This window comes from Pelophylax lessonae (assembly GCF_965119305.1).
Source record: "Pelophylax lessonae genome assembly, chromosome: 3".
NCBI classification, from domain to species: Eukaryota; Metazoa; Chordata; class Amphibia; order Anura; family Ranidae; genus Pelophylax; species Pelophylax lessonae.
In genome coordinates this window covers 216,498,174-216,517,891 of record NC_138770.1, presented here as the reverse complement: position 1 = coordinate 216,517,891, position 19,718 = coordinate 216,498,174, and the positions used below count along the sequence as shown (strand labels likewise).

The window sequence follows — 19,718 nt, the reverse complement described above, 5'->3', positions numbered from 1 at the left end:
GTGGATTACACCCCTATATAGTGCACTGCACACCTATAACAAATACCAACCCCTAAAATTACTTTTGTTGACCTTAACAGAGCGATTTGTGTCACTGGCAATCTCTGTCCCTGATGAACACAGCATACCTGTCGCTACACTGAAAAGAGACTGCAGCCGATCTGTCCCTGATGAACACAGCATACCTGTCCCTCCCTACACTGAAAAGAGACTGCAGCCGATCTGTCCCTGATGAACACAGCATACCTGTCCCTCCCTACACTGAAAAGAGACTGCAGCCGATCTGTCCCTGATGAACACAGCATACCTGTCCCTAAACTGAAAAGAGACGGCAGACCTATACCAAATACCAGCCCTTAAAAGGACTTTTGTGAATCTTAACAGAGCGATTTGTGTCACTGCCGATCTGTCCCTGATGAACACAGCATACCTGTCAATAAACTTAAAAGAGACTGTAGTAGACCTATACCAAATACCAGACCTGAAAAGGATTTTTGTGGATCTTAACAGAGCTATTTGTGTCACTGGCAATCTCTCCCTGATGAACACAACAGACCTCTCCCTACACTGACAAAAAGCAGAATGTGAAATGGCCGACAGCTCTGGTTTATTTATAAGGTAGGGGGCATGTCCATGTTCTGAAATGTTTCAATTGGCTCTCCCGTTCCACCTGACAGCTGTGTGATGGGTCAAAGTTCTCCCCAATGTAAACTAATATGGCCGCCGCGAACAACGCCATGTGTTCGCAAAATTGGCCGCTTGGGAACAAGCAGAATTCGCCACGAACTTCTCTTCTCAGCCCTTAACATTTATTCACCTGGATCTGTTGGGAGTAGCCGAAATCCTTTGAAACCTTGTGTGCTTTAAAGTTGGGATTATAGAGTGAGTGTGGCACTGCTTAAGAAAAGTGCTTATGTGTGCTACAATATGTGCCTCAGCAAGCATGTGCCAAACACAAGCATGTGCAACAAAACCAAGAAAATGCAAACATGTGACTAGTCCTAAAAATACAAAAAAACACTTCTAGCATCATGTGAACATATAAAAACCAAAATATACAAAAGTCCAAATATATCCAGTTTACTCGATAATAAAAAGTGCTCTTGTGCTCCAATCTTCTTAAAAGTGCTGAGGTGCTCCACATAAATTCCCTCTGTGATGTGACACACACCCCCTCCTTACCAAAATCAGTGGACCCCCAGATTTTCAGTCTGGGAGTCAGACAGACTTGACTTTTATTAGACCGATGAGATGGGTCACAAGGAACGAATCAAGGACTCCCCAGTAAACCTCTCAGATAATCTAAATAAATCCTCAAGTGCAAAACAAAGAGAAGGAGCCAATAGTGAAGTACCATAGGGTTGCAGTTTTAATTGCGCAGTAAAAACATACTTACAGGACATGTATTTTTATATATGAACTCAATGCCAGCTGTACCTTCAATAAACATTCATAATGCAATAAAACAAATGTGCCAAAGATTTATTAAATATAAAAATGAAATTGAATTCATAAAGTAGTGTAAAAACATTAGTGACAAGTGCTATGTATAATTCATAAGTCCATAAGTGATCGAGCAAAAAGTGACATGTGCATAAATTATTAGTCCTTGATATAGTGCTGCAAGGATTCACCTAGATATAATGCTGCAAAAGATCCCAAAAAACCATATGGTGTCCTGGTGTCTCCACATGTTCCCCCCCTCTTTTGCTGCACTCACCAGAAAACTCCCTCCATCAGGGGGTAACCAAGCATTCACAGCACCACTTGGCTGTATGTAAATTCCAAATCCAGCAGATAGCTGTTTCTTCTTTCTCCTTACTTACACTGCCCCAACAGACTCATGTATATGATAGGTATTGCAGTTTAGAAGCATGAGAACCAGGAAGTCCATTGAACCAAAACCGGAAGTGATGCAATGACGCTGTAAGCTCTTCCCTATGCGTTTTGTCACAACAACATCATCAGGAGCGACGTTGTGTGCTTTGTGTATTTCTTCCAGATCTGTGTAGTAATCCAGTGGGAAACTTTTCCTCTGTTTTGGAGCTTTCTGTAATAAAGACCGATCACTGCTGCTCTCTCTCCTTGAGCAGGGTGACTGGTCTTGTCTCCCCCCACCTCCTGTGGTTTCAGTGAGCAGCCTGTAGTGGGTCGAGCTGCTGCATCCCTACCACAGCTCTGATCTTTGCACAGGCTATGTACAGCACAGTGATTATGTCACTGTTATTTTTACAAGATATTATCTGGAATTGCGAAGGCATTTGGTGCACACAATTTATAACCTACGTTTCCATTAAGGAATATAATGAATGACAGTTTTTGTGCCCGGAGTTCAGCTTTAATAAACATGTTCTCCTCTGAGAGCTGCATACAGTATGTGGTGAATAGCCGTGACGTGCAAAGGCAGGCCAGAGCGTTGGTTAATATTAAAGTCTATTTGTACACCATGTTCAGGGCACATTTCACAAATGTTATGTTTGCTGTGAAACCTTCCACAGGTGTGGGGAAAAGGTTCAGGGCCATGGCTATAATTAAACACAAGCAAAGAAAAATGAGACACAGACACAGACAGATATTTCATGAAGCATGCGGCACGCATACCTAACACAGAGTATAAAAATGAGCAGCCAACAATTGACTTCTTGCTTCGCCAACATGTGGACCTTACTCCTTATTACAAGCATAGCTGCAGTGTCTGCTGAACCCCTAACCTATTATGGGTAAGGATAACATCTGTAGTTTAACTCTGCCTTAATTTAATATCTTTTCTTACTAAACTGTTTTATTGCGCAATTATTTTTATTTCTTTTAAGGGATAAAGTATTTCGGGTAGTACCGCAAACAACTGAACATTTGGAACTTCTCAAATCCATAGCCAGCCAGACAAAGGTATGAAAAAGATAAAGAATCAGGATGTATTCTAATCATCTTTAAAGGTATTCATTTACCTGCAAATTGTTTCAGCAAATATTCCGGTGACATGAAAACTCAGAGGTCCGACATGTAAAAAATGTAGGCATTCGCATACACAGAATCTGTCAAACAGCAAGTATTAGTGCGAGAAGCCTCCGATGCATGTTACCTCTCTAACTTCTGGGCTGCATACTAAGTCTGTGACAACTACATCAAATGCAGTAAAGCTATATAAAATGTATTGTAATTTACTTTCCTGGCCTTTTCAGGCAATGGCACTTCTATTTGAAACTTCTTTCATGGTACTTTACAGCAAAATATGTTCTTAAATATATACGTATTTATATATATGTTCCCCCCATAATCAAATGGAAATGTTGGTTGGATCCCAGTATGTTCAACGGTTAGTTCACCTTCACTTTACAAAAAGTTTGTTCTGCACTCCTGTGACCTGTTTTCAGCATACAGCAAGTGGAAGCCCTCTGTCGGCTGACGTCACAGAGCTGGTCCAGGTAGGGCTAAGATCGCAACAATGAAGTTGGGGTCTGCCCACATGCCTGGACCAACACATGTCCCAGCATCTCAGCAAGCCGCTGAGAGCATGAGCCAAGCGCTCCCACCCCCTCCACAGTCCAGTGCTCCAGTGAGCAAAGCAGAGAGCAGCTGACTGGCAGTCCCCAGCTCTCCAGCTCTCTGCATGGAGCTGTGAGAAACAAATGATCGGCGATGTTGGATCACTCAGTTCTCAGTGTTAGAGGCACCAGGAGGCAGGTGTAGCATCAGGCAGATGCTGCAACCACCTAGGTAAGTATGAATCTTAAAAAAAAAAAAATCCATACGTCTCTTTTAAGGCATTATAGCCCTTAGCTCAGATTGATTGTCAGGCAACTAGTATTTTCAGAAGCGAGGCCAGTAATAATATATGCTGAATACTCCCCCATTCCGGCCCCAGTCAGAATGGGTCACAGAGTCAGTGAGTGACAACTGAACTAAATATATCCATCTGCTCCCTGCCCAGACCTGTGATCACAGGGTCTGGCAGAGGAAATCTTTCCATCACTCTGACCTAATTTATGAGATGTTATGTGACTCAATGCGGGAGCTCTAAAGGAAGTCAATGCTTAAAGAAGGCAAAACTAAAGTGTGTTGTGCTCATTTGTTTAATTCCTGTCCACCAGCTGTACCCATACATATTATATCATCGACTGGGCCATCCAGGAGCACGCCTAAGCATGCACCCTCAGCATGAAGACTGAGTTGTCAAGGACAGTGTAATAAACAGGCTCCTGATGACGCGATCACCATGAAAACCAATCACCAGTAAGGAAGCCCACCCCTGTTTTTCTCACCTTAGTGAGGTGTGATACTTTGAGGGGCATTTATTAAAACTAGGGCAGACAGAATCTGGAGCAGCTGTGAATGGCAACCAATCAGCTTCTACCCTCAGCTTGTTCAGTTAAGCTTTGAAGATCTAGAAGCTATAAGCTTATTGAATTACATACACAGCTACTCCAGATCTTTGTGGAGGCTCTCTAGAAGCCTGTAATAAAAAGTAAAAATAAATAAATACATATATATACAGTAGCTCACAAAAGTGAGTAAACCCCTCACATTTATGTAAATATTTTATTATATCTTTTCATGTGACAACACTGAAGAAATTACACTTTGCTACAATGTAAAATAGTGAGCTTACAGCTTGTTTAACAGTGTAAATTTACTGTCCCCAAAAAATAACTTAACACACAGCCATTAATGTCTAAACCGCGGGCAAGAAAAGTGAGTACACCCCTAGCAAAAAATGTCCAAATTGGGCCAAAAGTGCCTTTTGTGTGTGGCCCCCATTTTTTTCAGCACTGCCTTAACCCTCTTGAGCATGGTTCACCAGAGTTTCATAGGTTGCCACTGGAGTCCTCTTCCACTCCTCCATGAAGACATCACAAAGCTGTGGATGTTAGAGACCTTGCACTCCTCCACCTTCCATTTGAGGATGCCCCACAGACGCTCAATAGGGTTTAGGTGTGGAAACATGCTAAGCCAGTCCATCACCTTTACCCTCAGCTTCTTTAGCAAGGCAGTGGTCATCTTGGAGGTGTGTTTAGGGTCATTATCATGTTGGAATACTGCCCTGCGGCCCAGTCTCTGAAGAGAGGGGATCATGCTCTGCTTCATTATGTCACAGTCACAGTACAGTTGGCATTCATGGTTCCCTCAATGAACTCCCTCAGTGCCAGCAGCACTCATGCAGCCCCAGACCAGGACACTCCCACCAACATGCTTGACTGTAGGCAAGACACACTTGTCTTTGTACTCCTTACCTGGTTGACGCCACACACGCTTGACACCATCTGAACCAAATAAGTTTATTTTGGTCTCATCAGTAATCCATGTCCTTAGTCTGCTTGTCTTCAGCAAACTGTTTATGGGCTTTTTTGTGCATTATCTTTAGAAGAGGCTTCCTTCTGGGACAACAGCCATGCAGACCAATTTGATGCAGTGTGTGGCATATGGTCTGAGAACTGACAGGCTGACCCCCCCACCCCTTCAGCCTCTGCAGCAATGCTGACAGCACTCACACGTCCATTTCCCAAAGACAACCTCTGGATATGACGCTGAGCACGTGCACTCAACTCCTTTGGTCAACCATTGCGAGGACTGTTCTGAATGGAACCTGTCCTGTTAAACCGCTTTATGGTCTTGGCCACCATGCTGCAGGTCAGTTTCAGGGTCTTGACAATCTTCTTATAGCCTAGGCCATCTTTATGTTGAGTAACAGTTATTTTTTTCAGATCCTCAGAGAGTTCGTTGCCATGAGGTGCCATGTTGAACTTCCAGTGACCAGTATGAGAGAGTGAGAGTGATAACACCAAATTTACCATACCTGCTCCCCATTCACACCTGAGACCTTGTAACACTAACGAGACCAATTTGGCCTTTTTTACTTAAGGGTGTACTCACTTTTGTTGCCAGCGGTTTAGACATTAATGGCTGTGTGTTGAGTTATTTTGAGGGGACAGCAAATTTACACTGTTATACAAGCTGTACACTCACTACTTTACATTTTAGCAAAGTGTAATTTCTTCAGTGTTGTCACATGAAAAGATATAATAAAATATTTACAAAAAAAAAAAATATATATATATATATATATATATATATATATATATATATATATATATATATATATATATATATATATATATATATATACAGTATGAGAGAGTGTCTTTCAGTTACTTTACACACTAAATTTGGAGTATCCAAATCTGCACCCAAACTAAGTTCAACCAGCACTAAACCATAAAAAGATACCCCTTGGTCTGGTCATTGAATAGTAAGACTGTCTGAGTGGTCCTGTGTCTGGCTGCCTGTATACTCGAATGGGAAGAGAGCCTTGGGTCAATCAGTGGGGCCTGTCGGTGGTCTGCACTACATTTATTTCCCTGATGTATACTCTGTCCTCTGTAGTTCACCAATATTTTTAGCCTATCCAATGTCAGATCCTAAATCTCCATGTAAATTAGTGTAGATTACAAACCCTTGCACTGCCTTGGCAGTCAATTGCCGAAAGTGGGGGTCTATTAGTAAAAAAAAAAAAAAAAAGGATTGAATAAGTAATAATAATAACCATCCTAGATATTTATTATGATTTTTTTTTTTTAATGGGACCTGAAATAGCAGCTGCACATTTTTTCACAACATGTGTTAAAGTGGTAATGTATTTGCCTTGGAGGTGCATTCCTTTACTGTTGGAGTGCCATTTAAAAAAAATAAATAAATAAATGGCACTGCAATGCACTGCACCATACAATGTTACCACCATATTCACAACGCATGTGAAATTGGTCTATAACCCTAACACAAACTTCTTTAACCCTAGATTTTTATTTTTTTTGCAGAGCTACAAATCTTAACATGATAAAGGTAGTGACAGTATAATCTTATAATCTAGTGACTTATATATAATATTATGTTTAAATGCATTATATCCCTAGCTAATAGCACCCCCCGGGGTCGGTTCGAGACAGAATTCTCGAATATTGAAAACGTTTAGACCAGAACCACGAACCCTATTAAAGTCTATGGGACCTGAACTTGAAAAATAAAAAGTCCCTATTTTGAAGGCTTATATGCAAGTTATTGGCCATAAAAAGGGTATGGGGGCTCGACTACTGCCCTGGGGGACATGTGCCAAGGCTAAAAAAAACTTTTAAAAAAGATTGGTTTTAAAAGAGCAGTGATTTTAATGGTGCTTAAAGTGAAACAATAAAAACTAAAAATTCCTTTAAATATAGTGCCTGGGGGGTCCTCAGTCTGCCTGTAAAGTGACGCATCTACACCGTGTATAGAACCTGATGCAGAAGAGCTGAAATTTATAAAGAAAAACAAAATTACATTTAGATTGATTTTTGCCACAAGCTTTTTTATTTGGACAAGTTGGAATTTAAACGCTGGGCATGTGGGTGGCAGGGCATGTATTTTTTTTTTATGCAGCAGCCGGGGCAGATAAATTTGCCTGTTATACTCTACAGCTGGTGGTGCGGTGCTGGCAAACATGTGGCAAGGACCCGTGACACCCTGCGCTATACCATCATCCCTGTCAGTGGAGGTTGCTGGGAGGTCATGAGATATAGCGGGGGTAGACATGAATGGTGAGGAGGAGAAGAGTGGTGGGAGGTTAAATGCCTTGTCAAGCATGTGGTACCCAAATGGCTGGTGTTTTTTCCAGGCTTGATCTGCTTACGGCAGAGATTGCAACAGTGTGATCGGCTGCACATGTGCTAAAAAAGGCACACACACCTGAGCTGTGGGAAGTGGGCTGGGAGATAACAGCTCCACAATCTGATGGAATAGGGTGGCTGCTCTCTACTCTTCCATGATGGCTTCCTCTGGCGGACATTCTGCCTCATTGGGGTTGTGCCTCCCCCTCACTTTTATCCTCTGCTCTATCCGGCACCCAAGTCGTGTCAGTAACCTCATCATAATTATCCCCTCCATCCTCATCATCATCATTGGAGCCAACTTGGCAAAATGCTGCTGCTGGGGGACCATGACTGCCAATTTGTGGACAAGGAGGCAGAATAAGACACTCTGGCAGCTGCGGCAGACTGCACACTGGTATCAGCTTGGGTCATACAGAATGAGGAGGATGGGGATGATTTAGTAAGTCAGTCCACCACCTCCTCTGCATGCTTTGGCTGAATAGCAAGGGCAATTTGAAGTGTAAGACCGCACTCAGGGTTTAGATGAAAGCAATGATTTTCTTTATTCCTCAAAAAATATTGACAGACAGACAGTGTACAGGAACAGACATGTCCAGTAGGTTGACGCGTTTCACAACATAAAACGTCGCTTACTCATAACCACACTGAAGGATGGCAGAGATCGGCTGATATTAGTAGATGGGCAGACCAAAGGAAGCTAATTAGTGTGATCACTCACAGGTTGTGCCCTTTGATCAAACCTTAAATATCATATATATTTATAAGTTTTGCTTAATCACTATTTGGACATGCCTATCATGACCCTCTTTCCATCTCCCCCCTCCCCCCCTCCCCCCCTCTTCCCTTCTCCCCCCTCCCCCTTCCTTCCCCTTCTCCCTCCCCCCCTCCTTTCCCCACCCCCCATCCTATAACAACCTGTTTATTATATTTATTATATATATATATATATATATACGCATATACTCTTTACATGTTAGTTGTTATCAGTTACAAGCAATCTATCTACACATCTTTGCATATTTATGGTCCTTACTATGTCTCTTTAGGTTTTGTCTTTTTTAGGTATAGTCTGCCTTATATTGACATCACCAGAGACATATCGGTCCGTATGTGTCCATGTATTTCGTTTCTTGCCTTGTTCTCTTGTCGGTCAAATTTGGCTCCATGGAAACCTTGTGTCATTTACTGTATATCTATTATGTTCCATTTATGGAGCCATCTCTTGGTTGCTTAAAATATTGTCGTTTACGATTTAAAAGAAGAGGGTTTTTCCACCTCTTTTATCTTGGGCGCCGGTCTCACATCCCCGAAATGCCGTGGACTTACGATATACTCGTTATATTATATATATATATATATTATATACATTTTTTTGCTAAGGCATTGTTTGCCCCGGTTTGTCTTGTTGCTCCTGAACATGGTTTGTTATGCCTACATCTTGACATTCTGTGTCTTTATATATATATTTTGACATTACATCAACTATATCTACAAAGTATTAAAGCAGACTATGTTTTGCACACATACATATGTTCTTTGTTCAGTCAATGAGCATCCATATATTTACTCCAGTCCACGGTGGCGATCTTGTCAGATTTGTTTCGATTTGTCTCGATCTGCCTCATTTTGAGACCGACCCCCAATGATATAGGACATATTGCGCTTATGGAACACATATATATAGGCATTTGTTTCGGATCCTCAGTGGTCCCTTTAACTGTTCTCAGCAGATTCACCAAAAAATACATACACTTTATATTCAGTGTTTTTTACACTTTGATACACGTTCTCTCCCTTAACACTAATATATGACACTCACTGTTTATATCAACATTGTTAAACAGATCACTGATCTATATCTTTTTCACATTTTCACATTTTCATATTTTCATATTTTTATATTTTTATATTTTTATATCTTAATTTTTATTTTAATTGTCCACTCCATTCTCAATTCTGATTATTTTTTATTTATTTTTTTACACATATAATGTTTTTTTGTCATTTCTGAAAAAAAAAATTTTGTCCATATATACATTGTATTTATTGTCATCTTTTCATATGGCGAATTTTTACACTACATTACATCCAATAACACAATTTTTCATGTGATGGGAGATTTATCTTCTTCTATATTAAATTAATGTGTTTGGATAAATCTTTTTGGCAAATACAGAAATATTCTTGCACCCGCATATATATATTTTTTGGTGATCTGACATTCAATCTATTTAATTGAATTTATGTTTGCCTCTATGATGTTCCATTCGCGCATACATGATTTTACTCTACTATATACATTTTCTAGTCTAGTGCTTCATATGTATATACACATTTTTTAAATTTTTCTTTTCTTATATCCCCCTAGTGGGTTTTTCATGTGTCACTGATTGTCCCAGCTGTTTGATTGCAGATTGACCGGCTTCCTCTTAGGATTCATCAAATCAAAGGGCACAACCTGTGAGTGATCACACTAATTAGCTTCCTTTGGTCTGCCCATCTACTAATATCAGCCGATATCTGCCATCCTTCAGTGTGGTTATGAGTAAGCGACGTTTTATGTCGTGAAACGCGTCAACCTACTGGACACGTCTGTTCCTGTACACTGTCTGTCTGTCAATATTTTTTGAGGAATAAAGAAAATCATTGCTTTCATCTAAACCCTGAGTGCGGTCTTACACTTCAAATTGTATGTTCCTGGATGGCGGATCTGACCAGCACCGGGTCCTGACATATGCACCTGAGTGGCTCTCTCCCCTTTATCTTCCATGAATAGCAAGGGCAACATCACTAAATAGAGACAAATGTGCCCTGCCCGGGGACAGACCACGTCCACACTTGCCTGTAGACACAGACACTGATGACCACCTCACAGTGCCATGGAAATGTCTGCCTCTCTTTGTTGACCTCCCAAACATGATGGAGGGGGGCTTATTACTCAAATTTAATAGAAACTGGGAAATGTGGGATTGGATTCACTTTATTGAATGAAATGTGGTGTTTGGTACACTTTAAATTAAGTACTGAATCTGGCAGAAATGTAAAAACTATAAAAAAAAATTAAAAAACTGCTGCTGACAATTTTTAAATAAGGAGGCAGGCAGAGGACAAAAATGACAAAAGAAAAACATGCAGCAACCAAAAAAAAAGGGTATACAGCACTGTATACAGTACTAAATGTTATGTAATGCTGTGTAAAACACTGCACTACACTAACACACTACTGACACTACACTATACTCACACTATACTGACACACTATACTCAAACTACACTATACTGACACACTATATTCACACTATACTAATAATACACTAACACTCTACAAAAATTTAACACACTAACTCACTAGTAGCAAACTGAGCCCTGCTCTGTCTCCACTCCAACAACACACTGCAAAAGCTTCTTGTGGTAAGGAACCTTTTTATAGTGTGGGGTGGGACTATGAGCACTGAGCCATAATTGGACAAGTTCATCATCACTTTGTACAATCAGGGCTCTGACAGTGCTATATGCCATAATTGGCAAAGCTTCATCCAATTAGAACCCTAGAAAACACTTTGCAGTGCGCAGTGTATTGTGGGGCGCTCAGTGAGTAAACATCCTGCCGAGCAATACGCAAATACGCAAACTTGCAAACTTTTACTCGGTTTGAACCATTCGCCCAACACTACTAGCTAATATGACATGTTGACTGCTTCAGTGTCCTTCAAAATCTTCCTGTGTGTATCATATTTAATGTCTTCAGTACATTCTGCAACATCGCCATGCTTAGTTACTCATGCCAAGCACAGCTTACAAAAAAGCTCCAAGGGCTTGTACAAATGTCCATGAGATATGCGCAAACAACTCTTATCAGAGCCAAGCTGCAAGCATAAATTGATGGCATAAGAAAAAAAAAACTTGAAAAAAATAATTTAATATTTAGTATTCTTAAAACTACAAAATATCATGTATTGATTTCACCCTTCATATGTACACAAATGGTTAATGCTATTAAACTGCTGAGCTGTATAAAACCCCCACTGCAGGAAATGTGGAATGGTATAATGACATTTTAATTATCTATGAACATGTAGGAGTTGTACAGAAACTGCAGGCTTGTCACTAGGAAATACTGACTCCTCCAGCCCTAATTCCTAACATTGTGTATGCAGTACATAGGGATGTCTGCATAGATAATCACACAACAGATATGAATACATACACTATTAAAAGGACCATTATTGCGAACACAATTTTTTTTATTGACATTGGCATTCAATTCTGACATTTCTCCTATGCATGCTAAAATCTCAAATTTTTTTGCTAGAAAATTACTTAGAATGCCCAAACATTATATATATTTTTTAGGCTTAGGCCCTAGAGAATAAACAGTTGGGTGTTGCAATTTTTTATGCCACACAATATTTGTGCAGTGTTTTTTTGCAGTGGTTTTTCAAAATTAGTAAACACAAACACAATATAATATATATTTTTCTTTTTTTTTTGTAAAATATAAAAGATAATGTCATCCAAACGAAAACAAACTATGATACCTAAACATTTTCATAGGTGACACTTTAAGTGCCTTTTCCGGTTACCAGTTTAGAGTTATGCAGGAGGTCTGGCACTAGAAATATTGCTCTCACTCTGATATTTGCAATAATACATTATGTGTGGTGACATCGCCATTTACATATGCATGCATGACCTACGTGTGTGTTCACTTTTGTGCATAAGCACGGGGGGTGGGGCATTTTTAAAAATGTTGCTTTTTTTATTATTTTATTTACATTTATTTTTTTTTACATTGTGCTATTTATTTATTTGGATTAGCTTTATTGCTATCAGCTTTATTGATTTATCTCTCCTCTGGCCGCAAAAACATCTGATCAAACCGACATTGGTTTGATCAAATGTTGTACAAGCTGGTATTGGCTTGCAAATAAACAAAATGAAACCAGAAGTGCTCAACACTTCTGGTTCCTGACATCACAGAAGAGTGGCAGGAACTTCTGTTCCTGCCACTCTTCCAAGGAAATGTGACCGAACCAGTCGCATTGCTACCGTGTTCCCTAGTTGGATGGGAGAGCCCACTAATGGAGACAGGAGGAGAGGGACCCCATTCTGCCTCCTGTAAAAGTGATTGAACAGCTGTATAACCACTTGGATCCCTTTTACTTTGAAGGGAAATGCCAGCAGAAAAGAACAATACCAGGGTAATGGTTGTAGCTGCAACCATGGTCCTAGTATAAACATTTCAACCTGAGGCTGTATATACCTATGGGCGACCTATGACCTATGGACGAGAAGTGTTTACGTTTTTCCCAACTCATCACTGTCACATTTGCTGTAAAGTTTGCTCTGCATGTAAATTAGAATGAAGAATAAATAAATGAAGGCATGCAAAATAATTAATTAATTTCATATGCAATGCTCACTCCCAAAGGGGCTGCTGGTAATAACCCAGGTCTTCCTTACCTGTTTAAAGGTTGCCAGCCCAGGTACCAGTTCCAGAGAACACCAATGAAACTCAGGTTTCATTTAGGGTGTCTTTTTGAAGAGTTCTTCTTCAGTACTTGCACACAGGTGAGTAGAGGGATGAGAGTGTAAGATTTTTCAAAAACATACGCTGGTATAAGAGGACAATTTCTCAAGCAAAATTCTGTTTCAACAGTATTTAGTCCTTCAGTAGCAGCTGCCAGTAATGCTAGAAGAAGAGGGAACAGTTAGCTAATCTGAGACTCTAAGCCAGCAGTAACAGTCTTTGCAGCAATCTCTGAGGCCTGGCCCTCAAGACACTTGCACACCTGGAGCTCTGGGCGAAAAGTCCCACTCACAATGTCCAGAGGCAACACCCCAACCAGCAACCCTGCAACACTCTCCCATGAAAAGATTCCCTCTCCAGCCCAGTTTCCACTGAGGATGTCTTCCAGATAGTTTCTTTAATTCCAGATTCCTCCAAGGCTCTCTGCCAAAAATATGCTGAGGCCTAACTGCAACCACTTCTCTGTAATACAAGCTGCTTCCCAAGGGAGAGGCCCCAAGGAAATGGCGCCTTTCTAGAGCCCTCTGATCAGACCCTCCCAAACATTTACCTTCTTTCCAGCCACACCTTCTGGACCACCCTCCCAGGAATTGGCTAGGGTCCAATAAATATTCATAGCCCAGGGATTGATGCTCCCGCAGTATTTCTGAAGTATTCTTCCAGAGGCAGGCAGAAGAAATCAACCTCCAGGTTTAGGGAAAACCTAACCAGAGCTGGAAAATAAATTGCAGCTTTGCTGGATATAACAAAGCCCAAAAATGAAATTAAGCCAGTCTAGGGCAAGGGCATTACACATATGCTAATTTATATTATTGCATGTATTAACTAGAATACAACTTTTTTTATGATGTTGTGTGTTTCTTGATTTCTGTTACAATATATTCCTGTTACTGAACCTGGGCTACAAGTATTTTCTGCCCGCAACATTGTGCCCCACCTACGCAGAAGCTCAGGAAGAAAAGAGTGACAGTCTTCCAAAAGAGGGACAGATGGAGAGCTTGCAGAGAGGCTCATAAAAAAAGAGTGACAGTCTTCCAAAAGGGGAGCTTAAAGAGGAGTTTAGGAAGAGAAGATAGAGAACAGTCTTCCAAAAGGGAGAGCTAGGATAGGAGCTCAGGAAGAGAAGAGTGACTGTTTTCCGAAAGAGGGAGCTTAGAGAGGAACTCAGGAAGAGAAGGGTGACAGTCTTCCAAAAGGACAGGGGGAGAGTTTGAAGAGAGGGTCAGAAAAAGAAGAGTGAAAGCCTTCTAAAGGGGAGCAGAAGAGGAGCCTGGAGAGGTGCTTAGAAAGAGAAGAGTGACAATTTTCCAGAAAGAGAACCTTGATAGTGACAGTTCTTTGAGTCTGTAATGTTATGTTTGGGGAGGGTGTAAAGTCTGAAATGTTTTCAGGTACATTATGATCTGATGAAACTGGATGGACAGTCAAGAACTCTGAGCTACTCTAATTTTATCCTTATTTTTCATTTAAATATTTATAAATATGTACAATATATTTTATAAATGTAGACATTTTAATAAAGAGAGCTGAGTGTTGTGCACTTAGGGCTAAGTTCACCCACAAGTGATGTAAACTAGCACACTAACTGTATAATATGGGGGAGTGGGTGTCTCACTTGTACTGTTGTAGTCTTCATTCTCCAGTTAAGCAGAAAACTAAACATTGTTTTTTTCTACAATAGTGCTATTAAATAAAAAATGTATAGGTAATTGAACCCAGCAGTGTCCACCTTCAATGTCCCAATTCTGCCTATCTACTGTTTTCTCCCTTAGCTGGATTTTTGGGTTCCTGACTCGGCTTCACTTCTTGAAGTAGGAAAGGCTGCTGACTTTCGGGCTGAATATGACACAGCTTATGATATTCAAGCTCTCATTGCTCACAGTGGAATGCCATTTGAGTAAGTGCAATCAAATCTGCTCTGCCTTTGTGACATTATGGACTTTTGTCATAGTGAGAACATTTTGGGAAATGTAGATTTTGTGATAAATATTGTTAAAGCAGTATTAAATCCAAAAGAAAGCATTTTTTTATATTGCAGCTTACCAATTCTTTGATGTGATGGCAACATTAGTTTATTCTTTAGGCTGTCTTTCTTCCATTTTCATCTATTCACGAATTATGTTGTTTTTCAAAAGCCCAAGCTCCCCAGCTCTCTAGCAGAATGTATCAGTGGATGTGACAAACCACTTAACATTGGAAGGGAAAGTGATTATTTATTATTTATTCAAAACCTTAATCTCAAAAGGAAAAAGGGAAAACACACAAGCTGACATTTGGCTTCAATTCATTAGTGTATCTAAATCTGCTAATACATTTAGACATACCCCCCCCCCCCCCAGACTGACAATAGAGTCTGCTGTGCCTCCTATGCTCATTTCTACAGAGCTGTGTCTCATTAGTACAGGAGGTGTGTTACTGGCCAGATCACCAGGTGAAAGGAGAGGGAAAAAGCCAAAGAAAACTGTATACATCTAATGACTGGTAAGCTGCAGGATAGTACATTTTTGGTTTTGGGTTTTAATACCAATTTAAATGTTGATTAACCTGACAATTGCTAATTGCTCTCTAGTCGCCTCAATATTTTCCTAAGTACGGACCTTGAATACATATGCAGATCAAAACATTTGGCAAAAAGTAAGATGTCTTATCTGCATGTTTGCCATAGGTCACTGACGAAAGTATTAAAAAACATTGGATCAGGATAACAGCTAAGTAAATGTTCAGCAAAAGAAAACTTTGTAGGGAGAACAGACAAATTTCAAGCAAACAGTGCACAAGGTGAGATTTAGAGCTTAACTCTATGCAACATTTTTTTTTGTTTAAATATTTTTTGGAATAGCCACCAAGGATATAATTCTACTTTGTGTACATCAAATGCATTTGGTATCCGATTTTTTTTTAAAGTAGCAGTGACATCATCAGTGTACTGCACATAGCCTGTGGGTGGTGCTTATTAGCGCCTCCAGGCTGCCTGCAGAAAAATACAGGGAGGATGAATATCATATCAGTGACTTTATGCTAGGAGAGAGAAACAGAAATCAGTCCTTTTTACATAAAACTCCTGAAAAGAGAGTTTTTTTCATTCTGGATTAAAGATGAACAGATCTGGAGAAAATATACAAAGGATACCAAGATTTCAGTAGGAATACACAAGCCTCTTGTATTTTGACAATATTTTTTTAGCCCAAAGTTCAGCTTCAAACCCAAACTCTGGAGATGCAATGCATTCTCCATATGCTCTCCACCAGTGATGGCGAACCTTGGCACCCCGGATGTTTTGGATGTTTCCCATGATATACAACTACACTGCAGAGTGCATGAGAATCATGGGAAATGTAGTTTCAAAACATCTGGGGTGCCAAAGTGCCATCACTGCTTCTGAAACCATGCTCCGAAAATATTCACAAATATTAACTGAAGGTCAAATTATATGTTGAGGGTAGCCCTGAAACACTGGTGAAAGAATACTAGTTATAGGTAATGTTTATTTTGTGCTTTTTATCTATTTCCAGACCATTCAGTTTATTTTTTTTTTTTCTGATAGAAGTTATTTTAAATAACTTTTGCATAAGGGACATAAATACAACCTTTACTTTGTGTAAACATATGAATAATTGCAAAGCTAGAAATGAAAAGTCTCTATGGCAATTATATGGAGGGAACTCCTCTAATTCACACTTCAAAAGTGTGCCTGTCACAAAGCTAGGTAAGATATGAAAAAGATGACAAGCAAATATTATCTTTGCTTAAAACTGCATGCCAACATAATAACCAGAGCTACAGGCTACATATATGAAAACAGAAAAAAATTGCACTTTGTGCTAATAATTAATAAATAATGTCTTGAGCTGCACCTATTATTCACCAGAAAAGGAGATGGTATCAATTATTTGAACAAGAAATAAATGCACATACAGACACAAACATCACTAAAAATGTAATTCAGAAAGAGGTAGGTCAGGAATTCCAGACTTCCACCAGCAGGATGTACAATTCTCAAAAAGCAAACCACATGAATGAGCCTCTCCCCAATTACAGAGATCAACAAAGATTATAAACACTAGGATGATTTCAAGCTTTTAACAGCAAATCAGCAGAATAAAACATCATTCATGGAGTCCACAGACATTTCCGGTATTGTTTGGCTCAGCCGAATGGCCATACACAGGCCATATGCAGAATGATATGCAAAGAAACAAAGGCCATACATTGTGTAATTCCATATTACGCATTTATTATATAAAAAATGTACAGACAGACACTCACAATTAAGCAGAAATAAAACAGTATAGAATGAGAAACCACCACGCCGTAAACCCATATCCCCTGACGAAGCGTAATGATGTGAAACGCATTGGGAGGGACTCTGCTTGTGATGTACGCCTGCCGAGTACCTGCCGGCATGGCGGTTTATCATTTTATCCTGTTTGTAAATTTTTTTTATATAAAAAACCTGTAGTACAGAATTACACTATGTATGGCCTTTGTTAATTTGCACGATTTTCTGCATATGGCCTGTGTTTGGCCATTTGGTCGACCCAATCGATACCAGAAGTGTCTTCTGATCTGCTGTTGAAAGCCTGAAATCATCCTAGTATTTATACGCTTTGTTGACCTCTGTAATTGGGGATCAAGGCAATCTAGTAAATAGCTCATTCATGTGGTGAAGGGCACGTGTGCTTTTTGAGAATCGTACATCCTGCTGGAGGAAGTGTGGAACTTTGTATCTACCTCTGTCGGAATAGACTCACTTTTTTACATTGATTTTTAACACAACATTTGGAAATCACTGTACTTTTACATTTTTAGTAATTTTTGTGTCTGTATGCTACACTTATGCAAATCATGACTTTTCACATACAAATAATGAACAGAAGGTTTTATTATAAAACATTTTTACCATGCTGTATAAAGAGCAGATTGCAAAAGTGTTTGGTCGCAGTTAGTTACAGTAAATCTATGGAAACATTTTATTTATTTTTTTAGCCAGTTATTTTTAGGCCATTTTGAAAAGCGCATGAGCATTTTTAAGAATATGATTTAAGGTTATTATTTTTCTGAGTCCTGTAATAAGAATTAGTAGCTACAACGCAGAAGCCTTATATACAGTACCAAGTGATCCATTTTGCACAATTACTGAAAATTAGTTCTGGCAAGTTCTATTTTGAACACTAGGATTAAACGTGACCCAGTTTTCAATTGACATTTTACAACAGAGCCCAGGGAAAGAAGGTATGTTTTTTTTTGTTTTTGTTTTTTTTTGGTTTTTTTTGCTTGATTTCTTTTTTTGTCTTTTTTTTGTGCCCATTTTAAAAGTTTTAGATGTGCATGGTAAAATAACCAATCTAGATTTTACACCAAATATTTTTTAAATCATTCTTTTTATTAAAAATAAATCTGTATGGTTTACAAGTGATTTAAAAGTCATGAGACATCATCAACTTAATAAAGTATTGACATCAACATGACATACTGGTCTGTTTCTGTGTAGGGTTATGATTAATGATGTTCAAATGGTTATTGACAACCAATTTACCAACAATGCTCGCTCTGGACATGGCTATGAGAAGTACAATGACCTTGAAACGGTAAGGCTGCAATTCAGTTGTAATAAATTTTCATGGAAACGCCTTATGAAAAATAATTTATAGACATTGTCTCCACTTTAGATTTATGCCTGGACTGCCAACATTGCAGCACAGAACCCAGACCTTGTCACTCGCTCACAGATTGGAACCTCCTATGAGGGACGTCCTATTTATTTGCTTAAGGTAACCATATCCTCAAATGTATTAAGATTTAAAAAACAGCTCGTGTCTATTTTAAGGAAAACCCATGTTGAGAAAATATTCAGTCTGCAAATACTATACTTTTTTTTTTCTGAGAATGCTAGTTGCTTATCTGTCTTGCTTATCCAAATGCCTCTATAGTTTCCGAGTCACTGACCTGGACAAGTATTCAGATCAGAAATTCTGATTGCCCTCTGCCAGAGAAAATCAAGCAACTAGAATTTTCAGAAAGAGGTTAGTGAAAGCAGCATCCATTTGTCAAGTTTTTTCTAAATTTTTAGAAATATGAGGCTATGCAATTTAGAAATTTAACCAAATAACATTACTATTGCTATTCCTTGCAATAGAGAACAGTTATATCGCAGTCTAGTAACCTCTATAATAATTTATCTATGAAAAGAACTTATATGGTGATATATAATAAACCGCGCTCAACCAATTAAACACACATCTTACTGTGCTAAGTATATAAGTGAAAAACAAATTCTGACCCACACTTTAGGTGCAATAATAATAAACAATAGAAGAATAAACGATGTTGGTAAAGTCTCATATTTTAATAAACAATGTTTGGAAGCCAGTTCTTAGATGTCTCTACACCTCCACCAAGTTAAGACCACCCAGTGTGCACAAACTGCTTACCGGAACAACCAGACCCCTTAATTACAGGGGGTCGGTTACAGTCGTAATTCTCAGAATGCTGACACAGGATAAGCTGATAACAAGCAAGCCCAGGTATTGTATGTCTTCCAATTAACACCG

At 39.3% G+C, this 19,718-nt stretch overlaps 1 protein-coding gene across 1 annotated transcript in view; it reads left to right on the top strand.

The window, feature by feature from the left end:
* The window catches only part of LOC309550449 (uncharacterized protein), a 77,938-nt gene that overhangs the window by 33,980 nt on the left and 24,240 nt on the right, over window positions 1–19,718 (top strand). Inside the window, exons 13-17 of the mRNA XM_082250827.1 lie at window positions 2,586–2,720; window positions 2,814–2,889; window positions 14,940–15,064; window positions 18,659–18,755; window positions 18,837–18,938. Of these exons, the coding sequence (XP_082106953.1) occupies window positions 2,586–2,720; window positions 2,814–2,889; window positions 14,940–15,064; window positions 18,659–18,755; window positions 18,837–18,938 (535 nt within the window). The remainder of the gene's footprint in view (window positions 1–2,585; window positions 2,721–2,813; window positions 2,890–14,939; window positions 15,065–18,658; window positions 18,756–18,836; window positions 18,939–19,718) is intronic.